General features: G+C 37.6%; 3 protein-coding genes across 3 annotated transcripts; all 3 read right to left on the bottom strand.

Moving 5' to 3' along the window:
* Window positions 1-3,162: 3,162 nt before the first annotated feature.
* Window positions 3,163-13,973, bottom strand: LOC145238412 (uncharacterized). Its single transcript, XM_080101598.1, has 16 exons — window positions 12,383-13,973; window positions 11,279-11,379; window positions 10,978-11,139; window positions 10,794-10,919; window positions 10,392-10,678; window positions 10,159-10,296; window positions 9,921-10,096; window positions 9,679-9,841; window positions 8,966-9,049; window positions 8,637-8,877; window positions 5,344-5,533; window positions 4,849-5,010; window positions 4,017-4,179; window positions 3,730-3,813; window positions 3,471-3,627; window positions 3,163-3,405 (listed from the first exon to the last, which is right to left on the bottom strand). Exons 1-16 carry the CDS (start codon window positions 12,491-12,493, stop codon window positions 3,333-3,335), a joined length of 2,418 nt encoding a protein of 805 aa, XP_079957724.1. The 5' UTR covers window positions 12,494-13,973; the 3' UTR covers window positions 3,163-3,332.
* LOC145212686 (lysosomal proton-coupled steroid conjugate and bile acid symporter SLC46A3-like) lies at window positions 5,761-6,811 on the bottom strand. Its single transcript, XM_080080909.1, has 4 exons — window positions 6,364-6,811; window positions 6,187-6,287; window positions 5,947-6,108; window positions 5,761-5,884 (listed from the first exon to the last, which is right to left on the bottom strand). Exons 1-4 carry the CDS (start codon window positions 6,472-6,474, stop codon window positions 5,764-5,766), a joined length of 495 nt encoding a protein of 164 aa, XP_079937035.1. The 5' UTR covers window positions 6,475-6,811; the 3' UTR covers window positions 5,761-5,763.
* Window positions 13,974-14,629: 656 nt separating the features above from the next.
* LOC145212627 (uncharacterized) lies at window positions 14,630-16,071 on the bottom strand. The gene has a single exon (XM_080080816.1). It carries the CDS (start codon window positions 16,036-16,038, stop codon window positions 14,806-14,808), a length of 1,233 nt encoding a protein of 410 aa, XP_079936942.1. The 5' UTR covers window positions 16,039-16,071; the 3' UTR covers window positions 14,630-14,805.
* Between the last annotated feature and the right edge of the window lie 4,142 nt (window positions 16,072-20,213).

Genomic DNA, 20,213 nt, shown 5'->3' with positions numbered 1-20,213 from the left:
CGTGCATTGCAAACTGTACTTTGCAACAAACTGCGAATGCAAACCCACAAAAAACATTTAATTTTCAAGTGGAAGATTTTCCCAGTTGTTCTGCCCCCAGGCTGACCGTTGTATGTTTCAGGATTTAAGTAGTTCTGCTTATACTTAATATTCGCTGCCGGGCTTTTTAAAGTGCATGGACCATTGGATTTGTTTACTTTCGACAAACAATGTTTTGCCAGAGGTGCACACAACAAAATCAAAACCAAAATTTTGTAGTAGTGATGAACCTATTGCATTGCATATTTAAGAGTTACGAGGAAGTCTTAACTTAAGGTCACAGAAAATATAAACCAGTGTCAAAAAGTAAGGTTTGGCTCGACAATCGACAAAACACCATTTTGGATGATCAGAATTAATTTCTTCTGTGCGCAAAAATAGGTTTGCCCAATTGTTTCAGGTTTCCTCAAGCAAATCAAGCGCGCATGCTGGTTACACTTAAACTTACCTCATAAATATATTCGTTTTTAACTGGTACCAACATTACAGTAGAAAATGCAGCAATAAAACATATCACGTGGACGAGCAAATAACGGTTTGGCCCGTAGTGTTGTGCCATTGTGCTTACGGAAAAAAGTTCCCTATGCTATTGTATCAGTCACATGTCCTGAAGTTAATTATCTGACAAATGTAAGAGCTCGTTAAATAGTTTTATAAAAAAAATGGAAAGTGGTTGCATCAATACGAGCGCATTGGCTGTATTTAATTATGTTTTAAAGTTTGACTCGTTTTATTGTAGTACTTCACTTGTTTGAAAATAACTGCCTGAAATTTTAGTGTTACTTATATTCGAAAATGCGTAACGTCTCAGACCACTTTTTAGACAAATTAGCTCAGCTGCCTGCACTAAAAACAAAACTTTGATTGTAATAAGATCGTTGCAGAAATAGAAGCGTTACAACTTGGTCAAAATGAAATGTATTGGTAACAATCTTTACGCCCCATCTACTAAATGTAAAGGTTTTCAAATGTGTACAGTTAATTTGAAAAAGCTTTCTGTCAAATTATTTATCACTACAATTTCTTGGAATACTTTTCCAACTAACCTTGTAAAGGTATTCAGTCTTTAATGGCATCAGCATAAATGTTGAAAATGCACAAAGTGTACAGGTAAGGTGTACAAATAGGTAACCATACGGTGCACATTGTTGGAACATATTATTGAACTATATGTTTTGCTGAAAAGTACAGAACATAGGTGTGTCCATGATATTATGTTAGCATTGTCCATAAACAAACTTCTACCTGGTCCCAAGCCGGTAAATAAGCGCAAAATGTTGCTAAATGTTGTGTTAAAACATTGCTTGTTTATTGCCCTATAAAGTTCCCGAACATCTCTTTTCACCGCCGGTTTTTTATTGCTCCCACATTTTGTAGGCAAACGCTGTCAATTAAATTGATTTATTTTTCGAACCCAAAAACGTGCTTTCAATCAACAACCGCTCATTCTGTTCTGCCGTATTTAGTAAAGTCGTTTTGTCAAGAGAATTACAACCTGTTTTATGTTAAGAGACTTTTCTCGACCTTTTAAACAAACCTCTACAAGGTATTAGAAAATAGATTTTAAATAGCGATGGAATACAGACCCACACTTTCGTCTCAATTGGCGGTCTTATGGGCCTATAAATAAGTATGAAACCAATATACTAATGATGAACATGACCTTCAATGAATCAGTTCATTCACACCAGCTAAATCAATTAATCAAAGCTAAACTCGTTAAACTTGTACCCATTTGCATTTTATTTTGCCAACTCCACTTTAAGGCGATTTTAGTTTGATTTTGTCCTGCAAGTATTGATTGACTTGCAGCAGATGTATCTGTAGCATAGGAGCAAAGGTAGTAAGACCGTAGTTAATGATTAACGTTGGGTTTGTGTGGCGTGACCATTACGGGAAATCAACATCACACGTTTAAAGCAGAATCCAAGGTTTCGAGAACCACATACTTGGCTGCCATTAGGTGTATTGAATTCTGATTTATATTTAGCACAAACATGTGCAGGGAAAAAATAACATGGGTAATCAGATTGCTTTAAATTGATTGCAAAAAAACATGAGCATTTTTGTTGTATTGTGGAGCTATGAATGCATTTGGTGCCTAATTTCTTCCTGTTTCGTGTTTGTATCGCAATGGTAATTTGAAAAGCAATGTTATGTCTTTAAAAACACCATGTTGCAGAATAACGGCTAACCAAGGGCGGCCTTCAGTTTCGATTAAAGCCAGCGGTTGGTATGTTCTCTGTTCTCACTAAATTCGCACATAAATTTGGTAAATCTGTTTTTAGTAGCAACCGAATTAAGTAGTGGAAATTAAAAGTCATTTTTATGCGAATCATAACCGATTAACAGAGAAAAGGTGACCTTTTGTTTAAACTGAAAAGCTTAACCCGCTGACTCTAATAGTTGTAATTATTATTTATGCGTTAAAGCTTGACAGTTACACTTGGTGCTAAAAGGGTGCCGATAATACGTCGCCGTTGAGTTTTTTTACAGTTACATGATCATTCGTTGTGTAATGACAGTGGGTCTTCATGGACGGTATGCAATCGAGCGAGCCCCTAAAAATTGTTTTATCGCAACTTCCAGATTTTGTCTCGTTTAACCGTATTGTTACTAACCGGTTTGTCTATACTACTATGACAAGTATCTTAGGTTATCGAGTTCAAGCAATGCAATAACCGTCAAAATACTGTGTGTGTGGCGACCATACTTATTTTTTTACAAATTCGCTTGCTTTTTGCGTTTAAGTGGTTTCCTTAATGCTTTTAGCCAACTTATCCGAAAATTAAAGCAAAAACGTTTAGTTTGATTTGTGTAACTCGGTTGATTCACTATTTGTTCCAAAGCAACAATAAACCCCTTGGGCGTTGAAACTTGACCTAAAAATGAAATAAATTCCTTACCACCCATTCCGTTGTGATGATGGGTGACAAACCAAACCCAGCAAAATTATATAGTAAACACCAAAAACGAAAACATACCCGGCAAGGTTTTAACAATGTAGCACAAAAAACAAAAAAGAAATTGTAAGTACAGGGGAGCCATAAAAGTGCTATAAATAAGGAAGCATGGCGGACGATAACTACACAAGTAAAAGACCTGCTTCAAGTACATTATAAACTTGGCCTCAAAGGTTTATTGCATCGTGAAAGCATAAAATTAAATCTTTGAATCAATCGACAAAATTAACAAAGTAAAAAACACAAATCATTTCACCCTTTACTTGGGGAGAATTACTGTTTATTTAAACATCACACAAATTTTAAAGAGTAACTATAATGAAAATCATTTTACGTAAGAATAGGTAGGATATCGCCATCTAGCGACCGTTTAAGTCTTCGTTTATCCGCAATCCACACAACCCTGCACAAACAAAAATGTGGATTGTTATTGACTTGCTGAGTTCTGTGCATGCATACTTTTCTTACGTCATTAAGATCATCGGAATAATCAACACTACAGCAGCAAAGAGCCATGCGAAACCGTGGTATATAGAAATCGTAGACGAGTACAAAGTTAGAAATGTAATAGTCGCAACCAGTAAAGTAAGAATTTCGGAACTTGACAGCAAAGCAAATGTGGCTCCTGAAAAATAAACATGCACACATTTTTACGTTTGAAAGATAAATTCCTCGGAATTTAAAGCTTTAAAGGGTTCATCACTCGAAACAAAACACTTTTCATTACCGTGTTCGTACTCTGACACTAGATTCGACATTTGTGCTTTGATGTATGGTGGGTGTGAGTTTCCAAATGTCAATAACGCAGTTGCTATAACAAACAAAGCAATTAGACCAACAATCATCAAAATAGAAGTCCACATAAACGAAGTGCGTCTCACAATATACACACGTACCGCTATCAGCAACTCGCTGGTGTTGATTAAATATTGAAAGTAAGAGAGTCGCTTTTTTTCGTTTTTCACACTACTTATATACACTACAGCATACATGGTCTTAATATGGTGAACTCACCTATGAATACCATATACCGTTCATTTGCAAATGACATGAGTAGTGCATAACTGAACCAGCCCATAAACCCTGCCATAATTACAAAGTTGTTCGAAAATGAAAAGACGCGTTGATATACCACGACAAGTAAAGGAGTAAAAGCAACAATCGCAGACTGCACGCCCTGCATAAAAATGCGTTTTGAATTTAGATAAATGAAAAATACAGGCTATTGCAATAGCCCAGTGGTTCCCAACCGGGGAGGGAGGAATTTTATCATTTCAGGGGAGGAATTTATAAAAACTGTAAAAAAAATACATTGAAAATGTTACAGAATATTTGTAAACGATTCTAAAATGGACAACCCTAATTGGAAGGTCTAATTAAAAATTGCTATAATTTTTTAAGTTATATTTGTTTTTCGTCTTATGGGGAGGAATAAATAGTTCGAAAATGGGCAAAGGGAGGAATGTGATAAAAAAAGGTTGGGAACCACTGCAATAGCCCATCAAAACAGGGTTTCAGATTCAGCGATATAAGTGATACAATTATTATGTCACAAAGATTTTTTGAGGTATTTTTAGACATTCATAAAGCGTTTTGGTTTATAACTTGCTGGTGTACTGAGCCCTATTTTAAAAGTGAATTTCCACTGCGAAAAAAAGCATTAGGGTTTTAATATAAAACTTCAGGGAAAAGAATTTCGTTTCTATGTATTTTATGACTTCTGAAAAACACGAATTATTTAGTTGTTGATTTAATGATTTGAAATATATAACTATAGACAAAACTCAAACTTTAACGTCAACGTAGATTTCAAAAATGATTTACTTTGCTACAGTTATGTACTTACCGATTCAATGCCAATTAACACCGGGGTGAAGCAGAGCGGTTGTGAAAGTAGAAAAATTGTCAATAAATCAACCGACCCTGTACCAGTAAACTGCGCGAAATTGACACCACATTCTCCAAACTCGACCAGCATATTTGCCGCCACCATGTGGACACTTTTTGTCTAGTAAATTCGAAAATTAGATATTAGGATTTTATTTCTCTACATTTTAAAAACATACCTGTCAAAGTTTTTGTGAGACTGTTACAAGCATTATCAGAGACGTGACATTTGTCGCAGTGGCTGTATTCGCTGCTGTAAACATTCCACACTGAGCGTAGGAGATCTATAAGGTTGTAACCTTTCGTCGGAGGGCTTTCTGCACAAGATGTAATTGGAAACTTTATTATTCAAGAAAATTCAAAAAAATTTCGAATAACTAACATTTTGAATAAAATACATATTTTTAAAATGTTCAGTTGCAATTCATTACCCACCGTCGATTGTTTTATTAACTTGGTCACATGATCCATAATCAGACGTCGTTGAAACAGTTGGATTTTGATATTCATTCACATTTGCCTCATTTTCTTTGTTGCTCGAAAGTTGGCGTTGCAACTTGTGGGAGTCGGGTAGCAGAGGGATAAGAAAAAGTGATGCGACAACCATGAAGGTACAAGCCATAACAGGAACAAAGAAACCTTGACTGTCGATCCAATAACCGCTACTTAACCCAGCTGCACCACCGCCTATACCCAAGCATGTGTCCAGAATCACCATTCTATTAAACGGTAAGACGTTGTCACAATGTACAAAGGCCACATAAAAAGTGGCTGAAATTGGGCAATATAAGCAATATCGCGATTAAAAAAAGATTAAACAATCGAGTTTATGTGTGCTCTTTATATATATCTTTACAGATTTTATATACCTGATTCATCTAAAATCGCTTGGTGTAATGTCGCTGACATAAGCGTAACCTTGCATGAGCATAGTCGTGTAGTATCCCCCCAATCCAGCCACAAAATTGTACAGAAAAAGTGACTTTATCGGCCAACTAAACAAAAAAAGTTCAATCCCTCGCGATAAATGTGTCAATGCATCAGGCATTTTACTCACTTAAAGTAAATGGACGCCGCCATACAAGCGTTGCTGAGAGCGATTGCCAAAACCGGTACTGTCAAGGCATTTTTTCGACCGACTCTGTCACCCCATGAAGTCACTATGATTCCTGCGATGCTGCCAGGAATATATATGGTCATGTCGAACTTCAATGTCCATCTGTGGAAGACCGAAGATGATTGCTAGAGTTAATGTCACGATGTTTAAGTTTTTGAAATATAAAAAAGCTTTTATTACTTGGAAACTTCTTTGGCTACAAGGTGATCAACCGCTGATGACGTGCTATTTCCACAATTATCAGTAACTCGGTGGGTAGTATTATGCGACTCGGCAACTTTCTGTTAACAGATAATGGTTTCATGAGGTCCAAATTAACCACAAAGATGTAAAAAAGTCCTTGGCGACAAAACTTACCCAATACACAATCTGGGTGCTAAAAACAGCCGGCAGTAAAGTGCCATACGTGACAATAAGAATGATTGAACACAGCAATACAAAAGACGCCTTTGTTGATACACAGGCCATCCAGTTCAATTAGTTATTTTCAGTACATATGCTGTCCCTTGTATGAACATTTGCTCGATGCTGCTTTATGGAGTCAAAAATGCTTTTCTGTCCCAGGAATTCCAAAATGACTAACCAATTTTTGCATATTTTAGTGTTAGACTGTCTAAATATTAGCACAAATCGGGTTATCGTGTTTAAGTAAATAAAGACCCAAAAAAGACAGTTCAATTCACGTTTTAAAATTAGTTACTAACCTACAAGGACCTGGTGCTCAACTAAAAAAATTGTGAAACAACTACCAGTTCCCGAATAAAGACAAATAGTTACGAAAGATAAATTACAGTTTTGATAAAAAGTTTTCCTTACTTACAACATTACTTGGCAATACGTCGCCCTTGAAATATTCTCTAAACTGGCATTTGTTTTCCAGTGGCGAATATGTTGGACACAAGTTTTTCACATCAACTTTGAGCATAAAAGCAAGCGTTCCACAGTGACCTGTTTAACTGACTTTTATGGTTAGTCTAGCAGGGCTTTAGGGTCTGCACCATTTTAGCACGAACGTTTAGAGCAGCGGTTTCCAAACTTTTTCATATTTTTGTCAAAACGGTCCCTTTGCCATTATTTTGAGGGCTCGCGGTCCTTAAGCCTAAATATGTATTTCATAAAAACGAAAGTTGATTGCAGGATTTTAGCCAGTTATGCAAAATTGCGCATAAAAGTCATCCAAACACAGCTTGTGACATCACAAACAGGACAAATGCACTACATGTGCGCGAACAATTACATTTTTGATAATTGTCATTCAATAAAGGCTATTGTTAAGCAATGGAGACAGTTGATTCTCAATTCTACTTTGATTTATACTTATTTAGTGGCACAAACTGACGCCAAATAAGATTATAGAATTACTTCAACCGCTTCGCGGTCCCCCCAAAATTGCCTCACGGACCCCTAAAGGACCGCGGACCCCAGTTTGGGAACCGCTGGTTTAGAGCAATATCTGATTGCTGTTATGGTTACAAATACTCTCATGATAAACTTAATAAATACAGCACGGTCTGAACGAATAATGATTGCTGACAAGCAAAGCTTATTTCTAACACACATTTTGAACGTTTACAATGGACTTTGTCATTAATAATGCTGCGTTGTCAATATGCCACATGCATTGTAAACGACAGTCTGCTGCAAACTACAAATACAAACCCACGCTTGCACAGTTTATGTTTTGTTTGTGTAGGGAGGCCTGCCAAGCAGTTCTGCCCCCAGGCCAGTCATAGCAGGTTATATTTCACTATTACAGTAACGACTTGTATTTTATTATGCTGTTTCGCCTTCTAACGAGCAATGCACTTCAGATTTGCTTACATTTAACAAACAGTGCTTTGCTCAAGGTCCCTATAACTATAGTCACTGCCGGTAATATTTGCTGCAAAATATTTTTTATCGAACAAAGAAAAACAATTGTTTCCTACAAGCTTATATTCGATTTCAACACTTTTAATGATTAAACAACGCTTTATCCAAAACAAGCTTGCGAAATGATTGGACAATGCTTTTTTTGGTTTTTGGTCAACTGTACCAAAACGTAAGAAACTTTTTCGCTTTTTAGTTTCTTCACTTAGCTGGCTAAAACAATAAAACCGTTCTACGTTATAATTCTTAATTAAAACAAAATCGTTGCTCGATAGGTAAAGTGAACTTAAATCTCGGCTACTTCATGTCAATTTATCCGATAAGTCACAAGATACGCTGAACAATGTACTACTTTGTTTTAATCGGAACAATGTTAAAAAGAATAAAGTTTAATAAACAACGTTGAATAATAAAATGCTGTAATGACCGGAACAAGTTGTAATTACAACAGATGAGATATAAACCAGAAGCGTTTTGCAAACCATTTACGGTTTAACGTCAAAAACGTAACGAGACAAAATGCAATAAAGACATAACTAACAACTGCACTAACTGTAAACACAACAACTTTTATAATAACATTATTTATCTGAACCATTTAGATGAATAGTATTGTAAATAATACGTATTTCTTTATCATCACTACCTCGGTATACAAAGTTTACTGTAAATAATATATGCAACCATGCAATAAGGATCAATCAGGAAAGACGAGACTTGCGCTCGCCAGCAGTTGACCTATTTCGTATCCGTTTATCTGCTATCCACACAATCCTGCACAAACAACAATCAGGTTTGCCACTGGCAAGTTGTGTGTGAACGGTTTACTTACGCCATTAACACCATTGGAACAATTAACACGAAGACCGCGAAAAGCCATGCAAATCCGTGATAGATAGAAATCGTAGAAGAGTAAATTGTTAAAAAAGTAACAGTGGCGACCAGAAAAGTAAGAATTGAAGAACCAGACAGTAAGGCAAACGAGGCTCCTGAAAAGTACAACTGATTGTTTTGTCAGCAATATTGCGTTGAATTAAAGCCTGCCAAGGTGCAAACCGTTGCGAATTAACATTTTAAACGAGATGCTTACCGTGCTCGTACTCTGATACTAGATTAGACATTTGTGCCTTGATGTATGATGGGTGTGAATTTCCGAATGTCAACATCGCGGTTGCTGCAACAATTAAAATCAGTTGGATCTACAATTTATAACACCTAGATCAGTGGTTCTCAGCTCGTTTCAGGCTATGGACCACTGGCTCAGTAAAAATATTATCGGGGACCATTCCATTTTTAAGCAAGATTGAAGTAAGTATATGTGACAAACAGTTTGGCTTGAAGCATATTTATTCTAAACCGATTTTCGAGATATGAGATAAAGTTATTAACAACTAACATTTTTCCCCTTTTTCAATATATACAATCATCTTCAGTTTATCACCAAATTCAATAGGGGGCAAATTCATTCTGTGGACCACCCAAAAAGTCATCTTGGACCACTAGTGTCGAGAACCACTGACCTAGATTGTATCACAACGCTGGCATTGTCGGAAACTTTTGAAAATATCACCAAAACAAAAGTTTCGATAAACGACAGGTACCCCACATGGTAGACTAAAAGCGATCAGCAAGTGTTTATCCGGCATGCAATTAATAATTTGCTTGTTAATTTGTAGGTTTGGCTAAAAACGCACTTTTTCCTTGACTATAGTACGTAAACGCTAGTACCAACAGGAAATTCTAAACAGCTACCGTGCTGTACATAGCCTTTATATGTTAAACACGTCTATGAATTTAACTCACCTATGAATACCAGATATGTTTCATTTGCGAATGACATAAGTAGTGCATAGCTGAACCAACCGACAAACCCTGACATAATTATAAAGTTGTTTGAAAATAGTAGAAGACGTTGATACATTATGACGAGTAAAGGTGTAAAAGCAACAGTCGCAAACTGTACCCCCTGCAAAAGTTTCATAAATGGTAAATCTGTATGCGAAACAGTTTCGATGAGATGTGCATTAGTGGACTTGTGTACTTACCGACTGAATGCCAATGAACACCAGGTTAAAGCAAAGAGGTTGTGAAAGAAGAAAGATTGTGAGAAAACTACTCGATCCTACACTTGTAAACATCGCGAAATTGTAAGAAATCAAGTAACACCACATTCTCCAAACTCGACCAGGATATTTGCCGCCACCATGTGGACACATTTCATCTAACTTGGTAAATTTGCAATGTTAAAATATATTTTGTTTCCATGCTATTTTAAGAATATACCTGACGAAGTATTCGTGACAGTGTAGCAAGCATCATCATCGACGTGACATTTGTCACATTGACTGAATTCGCTACTGTAAACGTTCCATACTGAGCGCATGAGATCTATAAGGTTGTAACCGTCCTTCTTGGGACTCTCTACAAAAGACGTTAGTTTAAAAGAAACCGATTGATTTAAAACACATCGACTCTGTTTTCCAATTTTATGTGGCCAACTCTAACTGGTTACTTACTTGGGAATGTCTTATTAGCGTGGTCACTGGTTTCATAACAGGAAGGCGTCGTCGAAGTGGTTAATGTATTGTCCGCATTCACATTTGCCTCACTTCCTTTTTGGTCCGCAAGTTGGCGTCCTAACTCGTGAGAGTCGGGCAGTAGAGGAATGAGAAAAAGAGATGCGCCAACAATGATAGTACAAGCCAGAACTGGGGCAAAGTAACCTTGGCTGTCGATCCAATATCCACTGCTCAACCCAGCTGCACCACCTCCTATTCCAAAACAAGTGTCCAATATAGCCATCCTATTATGCACAAAGACATTGACGAATTTCACACTATTGGGTGTAGGCAGATATTGAAAAAAAATTGATTTCGACTGTCAGGTTTACTTATACGTAGATATTAATGTTTACCCACCTGATTCCTCTGTTATCACCTCGTGTTATGTCACTGATATATGCAAATCCTTGCATGAGTAGGGTCCAGTAATATCCCCCCAATCCAGCCACAAAATTGTACAGAAAGAGTGTCTTCAATGGCCAACTAAAAACAAAACTGTTTGAACTCCGCTCAAACGTTATGATGTTAGCGTTTAACTTACTCAAAAGAAATAAACGCCGCCATAATACCATTGCTTAGCAAGATCCCCAATAACGGTATAGTCATGGCAATCTTGCGACCGACTTTGTCACCCCATGACGTTACAAGGATCCCAGCGATGCTGGCAGGAATATACATGGTCATGTCGAACTCCAATGTCCATCTGTGGTAGATAGTGGGTGACTGGTAAAGATGTTCCTATCTGCTATATCGTATTTTTAGGAGATGTAGTTTTATGTGTAATATAGCACAAAAGAAAACTTTGTCAAAATTCGAACTTGGATTGAAGTGTTTACACTGACTTGGAAACTTCTTTGGTTACGACTTGATCGGTCGCTGACGACGTGCTATTTCCACACTCGGTAGTAACTCGGTGGGTGATGTTATGAGACTCGGCAACTTTCTGTCAACAGTAATATGTGAGTCGGGGGCAGGAACTTGGCCGAACGGTCCAAGGCGCCTAACCCATGCACAGACACAAAAAACTGATCAGGATTCGTATCTCGGAAACTTCCTGGCTTCGAACCACGTAAAAAATGTTAAATCGGACATTCTGGTGAAGGTAAACCTTTCACGGTTTAATATCGTTTGAAAAGCTTTAGGTCACAACACCGCTGACAAATCGTTTCTTATCATTAGTGATTTCATATGTCTGTGCCTCCCTGGAAAACACCTTGTGGCTCTCTTGGGGGACATGATCCTCGGGTAAGCAACGCTGATTTAGATGGTTGTTGCACCGAACAGCCGCTATTACGCTGAGGGTTGCTTCGCAAATAAGTCTGCCTGTACACCAGTTCGCAGCGCCAAACAGTTTGCTGGCCTTTGCCATCGATGACAAATAAAGGTAAGTAAACACAACAATATAGAGGGCAATTTTGTCCAAGCACAATCCATTTGGCATTTCGCTAAGAACCAAATCTAAAAATCGCTGGATTGTTTTAAATCTTTTCCGCTCCTTCGAGGAAAATTTACCACTCTGGCTTCAGGTTTATGCTATATCCATTTTAATAATTTAGGAATTACAACTAAATTACTACATAGTAGTGGCAACTCATTCTACATGCACATATGATTAATCGTTCGTGTGGACAAAGATGCAATGACATCATTGACTGGAAATGATTGTTCGCAGTCAATAAACGAAGTATTGATTAGGCAAGGGGATTGTCCGTAAAGGGTTCTGTTCAACTTTAACAATTTAATGATGGCACAAGTAATTGCCCAGTTGGGACTATCGGCAGCAGGACAATTCCTTCTGCCGCTTTTTCCACATCAGAACACAGATTGGAATTTGCTCTAGTTGTGGTACTGAGACAAATGTTTACTTAACGCATTGAACCATTGCTTTATCACGAGATGCTTTTCCTTTTCAAACTGCGTTTAGTTTCCAAAATTCAACCACTAACCTTGTAAAGATATTCGCTCTGTAATGGCATGAGCATAAATGTAGAAAATGCACACAGTGAACAGATCAAGTGAACAAGTAGATAACGGTAGGGCGTACAATTTTGAAACATTCTCTACAATCATTTGATGCTGCAAATAGACAAAACACAATCATACACAAGATGTTTACAGTTTTTGTCTGCTAACAATTGGAACATTTCAGAATGCAATTTCTTGTGATGAAATGACGTGAATTTAATAATTTTTTAGTGTTGTGTTTGTGTATTTTACGAATAATGCTTGGTAATAAGTTATTACTAATAACGACTCACTTTAACCCTTGGTAGAAATGAGCTACTTTAATGTCGTTTGCCCTCCTGTCCATCGGTCTATCTTGGAAACCACTCATGTGTTTAATACACCTGGGTCTTCTATTCATAACTTGTTCTAACGGTTAGCATTTATGGCATTGTCGGAACCACATGGGATTATAATGTTACTGTGGTTGCCTGTTACGGACCGCTTGCTCCTTTGAACCACTCCTTGTCTAGTGGAGTAAGAGTAAGTAGCAAGTATGAGTACCAACTGCCAAGACTCGCATTAGTGATCTTTTATATGTGTTCTATTCTATTGTCGTTTCTATTGTCGGTATTGCTCAGATCGTAAAAGGCATCCTTAAATCTACAAGTTAAGTTCACCAACCTGCTTTATTTATGGCTGTCCCTTTATTTCTACCATGTTCCATACACCGACATTTAAAACCCACTTGATATAAAACACATTACAGGAAATGTTGTTAAAATTCACTTCACACGAAAATAGCCTTATCCGATAAACCACAACATGTCCTAGGCCAAGAGCCTTTACAATTCCACTGCAACCAACCGACAATGGTACATTATTTCAACCGTATATGCTCAGTAACTTTGAAGTTCACATAAAATGCAACTACAACGCATTTTATGTTTGCAGGGTCTGCTAAAGTTTTCGTCCTAACCGCAATCAAGGGTTAAAATTCTCAGTGAGAAAATGCTTTAGGCCTACCAACTATAAAAAGACTGAAAAGGCCTTATTCTCTTGCACAACCGCGATAAAGTAAAGCTGGTGTACACATATTCTCGTGGTCTGTAGAATGCAAACCTGCAAACCTGCAACAAAGTTAATATAACCGTAAGTAATGATTAATACATTGGGCGTGTGTGTCGTTAACGTTAAAAGGAAAAGCAACACCGCATTTTAAACGTGTAACCCAAGTGTGAGCCCCCTTAGAAGTGTGTTTTTTTCAATATATTTTGACTTTTTTGACTTCATGGTAAGACGTTTTGACTTCATGGTAAAATTTAAATGTGTGGAAGCTTATAATTTAGCAATTGTCAAATAACCTCAGTTTCCTGTAAGAATATTTAGTATTAAGCGACGTTGGAATTGTTTGCCTTGGATCCTACCCGGACCATGACCGCATTAAACAAACGAAATACTGAGGCCGACAGGAAAAAGCAAGAACCATCTCACCCAGCAATGTTTGTAAGGTCACAAGAATTGGTGATCGTAAGTTGAGACAACATATAGGATACCGCTGTTCTCTGCTAGACATACCACCCCTTACTTACCGTTGTACTGTGACCTCGGGCTAAGGACACGAAACTGTTCCACACAGCTACACGCAATTAAACACGCGGTTGACAATCAAGCATTGGAAATTTCGCAACAAGAGAAAATTGGCGGTGACATTATAGTTTACTTCATAGAAACATTTACACTTAACATCGGCTTGTACATGCAGAAGTTCGATTTAAACTCTTGGATAAGGGTAATTGCCAATAACTGTTTAATTAGCATGCTTTCAATTGACGGTAATAGAATTAGAAATTTAATAGAATTAGCATGCACAATAAATCTCCAAAGACCGAATTGTTTGAGTTTTATTTGATCCTGTTTAGCTCCACACATTTCAAACTAAACTTTATGCTAACGTGGCTGAAAATAGGTTGTGGTCATGCCTCGAGAGGTGCAATGTATAACCAGAGATATGAACAGAATTAATTTGTTTAAGTTATCCCGATAATAGACAAACAGTTCGTTCTCATATGAACGCGAGGGAACCAGGTAATCTTCAGCTTCGAGTGTGCTTTCAGCGGATAGAAGCACATTTCCATCTTGAGGACTTCGCAGAACTTTGTATTTTTAGTTAGAACCGGTGACTGCTCTGGACTTTTAAACTGAACATCACATCTCGAATATAAAGGGAAAAAACGTACACGTACCAATAGCTGTCACTCACCAATGTATGTTAATAATCTGCTAATCTTTAATATTAAATACACAGGAATGCAATAACCATCTTTGCAAATAAATGTACGAGTATTATGTCAAACAGTATACGAACTTAAACAAAAAGACAAACATATATGATCAATTGATCACTTAGTCTTACATCGTTTTGTCATCTTGAAGTTTTCCAGCGTTTGTTATTTGTGTCTCTCTCGTTGTCAAACATATTATCTCTTTTTATACTACGAATGACTGGCACCAGTGACGCTATTTGGCCCACAGGTTCAGATAATGACTTTTGCAGTTTATCACGATCATACTGGTCACAAAAATTTTGATTGGTTTCAGAGCCAGGGACCGGCTGCGGTTTTAAGCAGTGTGGGTCTTTAGTTGGTTCTTCATTGTTGTGAATCTCTGGTGCAAATTCTTCTTGTTGCCTTCGCACCTTCGTAAAGTCAAACTTCGCATTTGCCCGTGCCTCCATAAATGACCAACCGCCAAGTTTATTAGCCCATTCCCGAACACATTGGTCAAACATGATTGCATGCGGAGCAGGGCGATATTCCAAGTCTTCGATCAAACACTGGACATGCCAGGCCCACCTCAACAAAAGCTGTCTGGTGCCACTTGCGACACCGTTCGCGGTGTTGATGAAATGTTGCAGGAGCTTGAGGTAGCCCCATACGTAGCGCAACGGTGTAGTAAATTTAAGTTTTGACATTCGACAACAGAGGTAGCAGTCGATAAATAGCTTAGAGACATTTTTGGGAAGCTTATCTAATTCGGATTGGAGGAAAACCGCACCACATTCGTTTTCATTACAAGAGTTTATGTTGGGGCGAGACAATGCATTTGCGGAAGATCGTGAATTATTGTCTGTTGTAGACATTGCCGACAGTTTTTCGTTTTTCAACGGTTTAACCAAATCACATGTATCAGTTTGAACAGATATTGACGATGTTCTGGGAACTGTTGGCTTTGTCGTGGGTTTTCGGACCGGCTTTACATTGGCTACATTCGGCTTCACCGCACTGACATTTGGCATCGGTTTAGTCATAGTCGACCGGCATTCTTTCTTGGGTTCTTTGGGGGTCATGGTAGCTTTTTCAACCTTTGGAACAATTTTGATTTCATCCGTACTTGTGAATTTAGATTTATGTTTCCTTATTAAAGTCTGAGTGTCCACATCAGATTGTTTGATCATTTCGGTTTGAGTTGCAGCGACGATCTTTAGTTTGGAACATGTCTTACAGGGCTCTGGCTTCTGAACTAAAAGACCAAGCGCCTGCATGAACCATTCTGCTGAGCACTCAAATGTCTGAAACACTTGCTTTTCCGCATACTTGCTCGGCTTGATTAGAATAAAATAGTTACTAAACAGATCATTCAGACTGCCGTCCATCATAAAGATTCGATCTATCTCCTACAATGTCATATACTGCAAAAAAGAAATAACCCAAGTTGATACCCACTGTAAATAATCCATCATTAATAATGTGTGCATACCAATCCGTTTTTTTTTTATCAGAGAACAAAAAACCTACCCAACTTAGGAAATACATAAAATGAAACTGATATGTGCTTCGGTCAGCCTACCTCTAATATTTAAAGACAACAGCTTGCATGTATATTGGAATGGTGACACGTTTACTAGAACTAATTTAAAGCTCGCATCACTTTGACGAAGCGATCATGTTGTGCTTTCTGCCATAACGTGTGAAATTCCTGAGTAGTTCGTTGAAATACGACCCAGGTAAAATGGTGTCGAGGCTTATAATCAGCGGATACTGATCGGGAGTGGCGTTTTTATTCGGTATTGTTTAATTTCCAGTCTGTCAAAGCTGACCTATTCTTGTGCGGTATTGATGGACAATGGAACAATAGTGGCAGAACACAAAACCAAAACTTCTTTGAACATTTGTCTATGGTCAATCAAGCCAACTTAGAAAGTGGCAGTTTGGTCGCAATAGTGCTTTGTACTTCATCATCAACAAAACTGCCATTTTGCGGTACGAACGCTTTGAAAAAATTCTGCTTGCTCTACATTGCCTGAACTTTTAAAGTGCTCATGGAAAAACTTTAGCTGCTCTTCTCCTGATTTAGCACATTGCTCTGTTACTCAATATACAGCTTACCACAACCTTGTTACAGAGATTTGCATCATCGCCGACAGTTATAAACGAACAGATATACGACAAAGGTTACGGCACTTTTGAATAGAACTCAGCCCAACGTTCTTTTCGGGTTTAAAATACGGCCAATAGTAGCACAGCAAACAAACCTGAAAGTTTTCGAAAGCAGAGCCTTTGTTTTTAGACAGAGGACGAAGGTAATGTTTGTTAATCGCATAACAGTCCGTAAAATTTCGATCTATGTATTAAGCAAACAATCATTGCAATGTTGATGCTTGTAGTTACATATATTACACATCATCCAGATAAGTGTTCCAAATGCGGTTTTAAAACACCTCGGTGGCAAGAAGTAGTCTTTTTTGTATCTTCCTTAACAAAGTACCCTAGCACTTTGACTTTCGATTCTTTAAGCCTAAAACAGTACCTTTATTAACACCAAACCTACAAAGGCAAAGAAACAACTGGTTCAACAGCTCAAATCTGACGCACGGTAAGAGTTGTTGACAACTCCGCCCATAAATGCCTTTATCCAACCGTTTCGCTCGCCCTTTTTTCCCTTTTCTTGTGCCTGCGGTCAGATAACAAATGTTTTACGGCTTTACAACTCGTCACTACCCGCTGGTCACTTATGTCTGCTTGACCCGTTGCGGCTCGTTTACTTCCGTGGACTTTAGTTCGAGCTGTTTAAGGTTTGATATAGTTCGACTTGTCGCGCCTGTAAAAGATAAGGTCTGTTGTGTGGCTTTGCAGTTTGTCACTGTCCACTGGGCGACAAAAGGACTTTGGTTCAAGGTTCAAACTGATCATTGTTATCTGTGTCACTGATTGTTTCCTGTCTATGTCCATGCGAAAATTTGCCAACGATCGGCTAATATATGACAAATCGTTGCTCATATGTTTTCATTCCATATGCCAAGGCTACACAGCAGCAAATTTTTGTCTCAAAACTACTTTTTTTATTGCATCTACAATCATTTCTTTGTTTACACTGTGCATTGTCTTGCAATGAGCTTCTGACTGATAGTCTGCTAACAGCTGACAGACCGCCACATTTCTGTGTTAGGAGCACAACCAATTACAGTAGGGGGCATGTGGCACTGTCACTATTCCAAATTAAACCTATACTTTGCCCCCAAGGTATACATTCTAAAACCGTAAGTCGAATCATTAGCATTCGACATTGTTGCCTGCTGGCAAAGGTTTATTTGTCAGGTTTTAGTAAGAGACAAAAAATCACTGAAAAAACGCTGTTATTATTTTAGTATTCGTTACTGGGACCTTGCAACGTTTATGCTGGGCAACAACGTTAATGAAACACTTGCCCATAGATAGATCACAGAATAGGAGGCCGTATTCTTGTCATTAGCGAGTATCCATATTTCATAGCACCATTTTAGTGAATAGTGTAATAGAAGCACACTAAGAAAGTGTGGTTCTTACTACGACCCTAATTTGCATTATGCCCAAGCGGGCAATACTGCAGTCTCTGACCTAAACTATCACCAGAACAAAATAAAACTAATTTTAATTTTATTAATTATATGCGGGATATACTGTTATTGATATGTAGGCTACCTGATGAATGTGGTCACACGACGTCAGGCCTAACCACAGAGTTATACCATCACCATTAATCCCAAAATAAGGACAACAAAAGAAACTTTTATACGAAACGAAACAAACGTTTTAGAACAAATCTTTGCATTTAGCTTATACGAGTCATGACATATTATACATACCATTTTTGCCAAAAACAATCTGTTCTACCAACTCCTTGTTCGTAGGAAATATTCATCTCATGACAGCTCAGGTCTAGACTTACTTTACATTTCCTAGAAATAAGGACAATACATTTTTCTAAAACGTTGCCCTTCGAAATAAGGACAGTATGGCACCCGTGCCTAAGTTTCTAGCTGGCATTTTTAGACCGAATCTATCTTAACTCAAAACTGACGTCACAATAATAACATATATACTCTTACGTTAAAGTAGATTAAATCATTCTGCCTGTGTTAATCAAGGCTGAGTTAACTAATTCGCCTATAGATCTTTATTGTGTGCTAATTTCGGTAGAGCTACTAACACCATACGTTTCTCCTGATCCAAAAGTGCTTAATTTTCGACAGGTGGCGCAAAGAGCACTTTTTTCATTTAAAACGGTATATCTCAAAAAATACTCACGGTTAAGGCTATTAGGGTTGGGGTAATTTTAGGGTTGGGGTATTAGCACTTGAAATTCAATAAAACTAACCCAAAAAATTAGTTACTAATGTAAAAGTTTTATGTAAATATTTCCCAATCCAACCGATTTATAGCCGCTAAATAAATAATTCAGCTCTTTACGCCAGCTATCGAAAATTAAGCACTTTTGGATCAGGCGAAACGTATGGTGTTAGTAGCTCTACCGCTAATTTCAGTCTAAAGGAAAATTACATTAAGCAGAACATAATTACCACCAATGCATAAAAGGCATTCAACACTCCCAATTGTATTACAAAACCATAAAAGTTATAGGCCTATAACCCAAACAATAAGGAAAAGGCATTCAATCTGACATTTCAAAAGTTTGTTTAGTTTAGACCTTATAGCTCTATTTTATTTCTAACAATCGAATCCCACTAATTAACTGCCCCCGACACGGGAAAATGGTATTATTGTGCAATTTGGGAGGGTCGGGATTTCAGTATCTTTGTAGCAATGTGTATTTTATATTTTTGTGTATTTTCATTTTAGCGACACATCAGAAACTCAAAGCAATTTTGTATTTCCTTTGAAGTCTAGCGGCCTTAGATGTTGCGTTTTCTAAAACCACACGTCCCAGCACTTAGGCAATCGTAAAATCGTTTCTTGTAGCCGACTTCCATGTACGATAATTATTTCCTTAATTTGTTTCGGAGCGACACTACCTTTGCCCCGAGTTACAATGACGCGTTGTCGCATTACTATATATTTGCGTTTGCGTTTGCTAATCCAACAAAACATCCAAACTAAAAATAGATTCACTTACTTACGTACTTACCTTAGAGCTTAGACTAAACGAAGTTATCGCTAACGTTATACCTGTACGTTTGTTGTCGTTTATATATTTGTTTAATAAACCATGTATTACATTTTAGTTGTTATTAGTCAGGAGTCTTCAGAATTCTCTATTATGGAGTCAGATCGCGCATTTTCCTTCTTTAACCTAAACGTTGCTTAACACCGCAGCAATCGGGCAAATAATCTTTTTGCAACATCTTCAAAACACTATACAAGAGCACTGCGCTGTGTTTGTTGGGAAACCATGCGATGTTGGATTACTCAACACTATCCTCACGCGACAAGAACTGATTCCTGATAGAAGGATAATTAATCGTTCATGCCGTAATCTTATAACCATAATATAATTAATCTATTTGCTGCCAAGCATAATATCAGGTTTATAGAGCTCTTCTGGCAAATTTATTTT

The sequence above is a fragment of the Phallusia mammillata genome, chromosome 1, assembly GCF_965637545.1.
Source record: "Phallusia mammillata chromosome 1, kaPhaMamm4.hap1.1, whole genome shotgun sequence".
Taxonomy (NCBI): Eukaryota; Metazoa; Chordata; class Ascidiacea; order Phlebobranchia; family Ascidiidae; genus Phallusia; species Phallusia mammillata.
The sequence above is the reverse complement of the archived record's forward strand: the minus strand, read 5'-3'. Positions and strand labels throughout refer to the sequence as shown.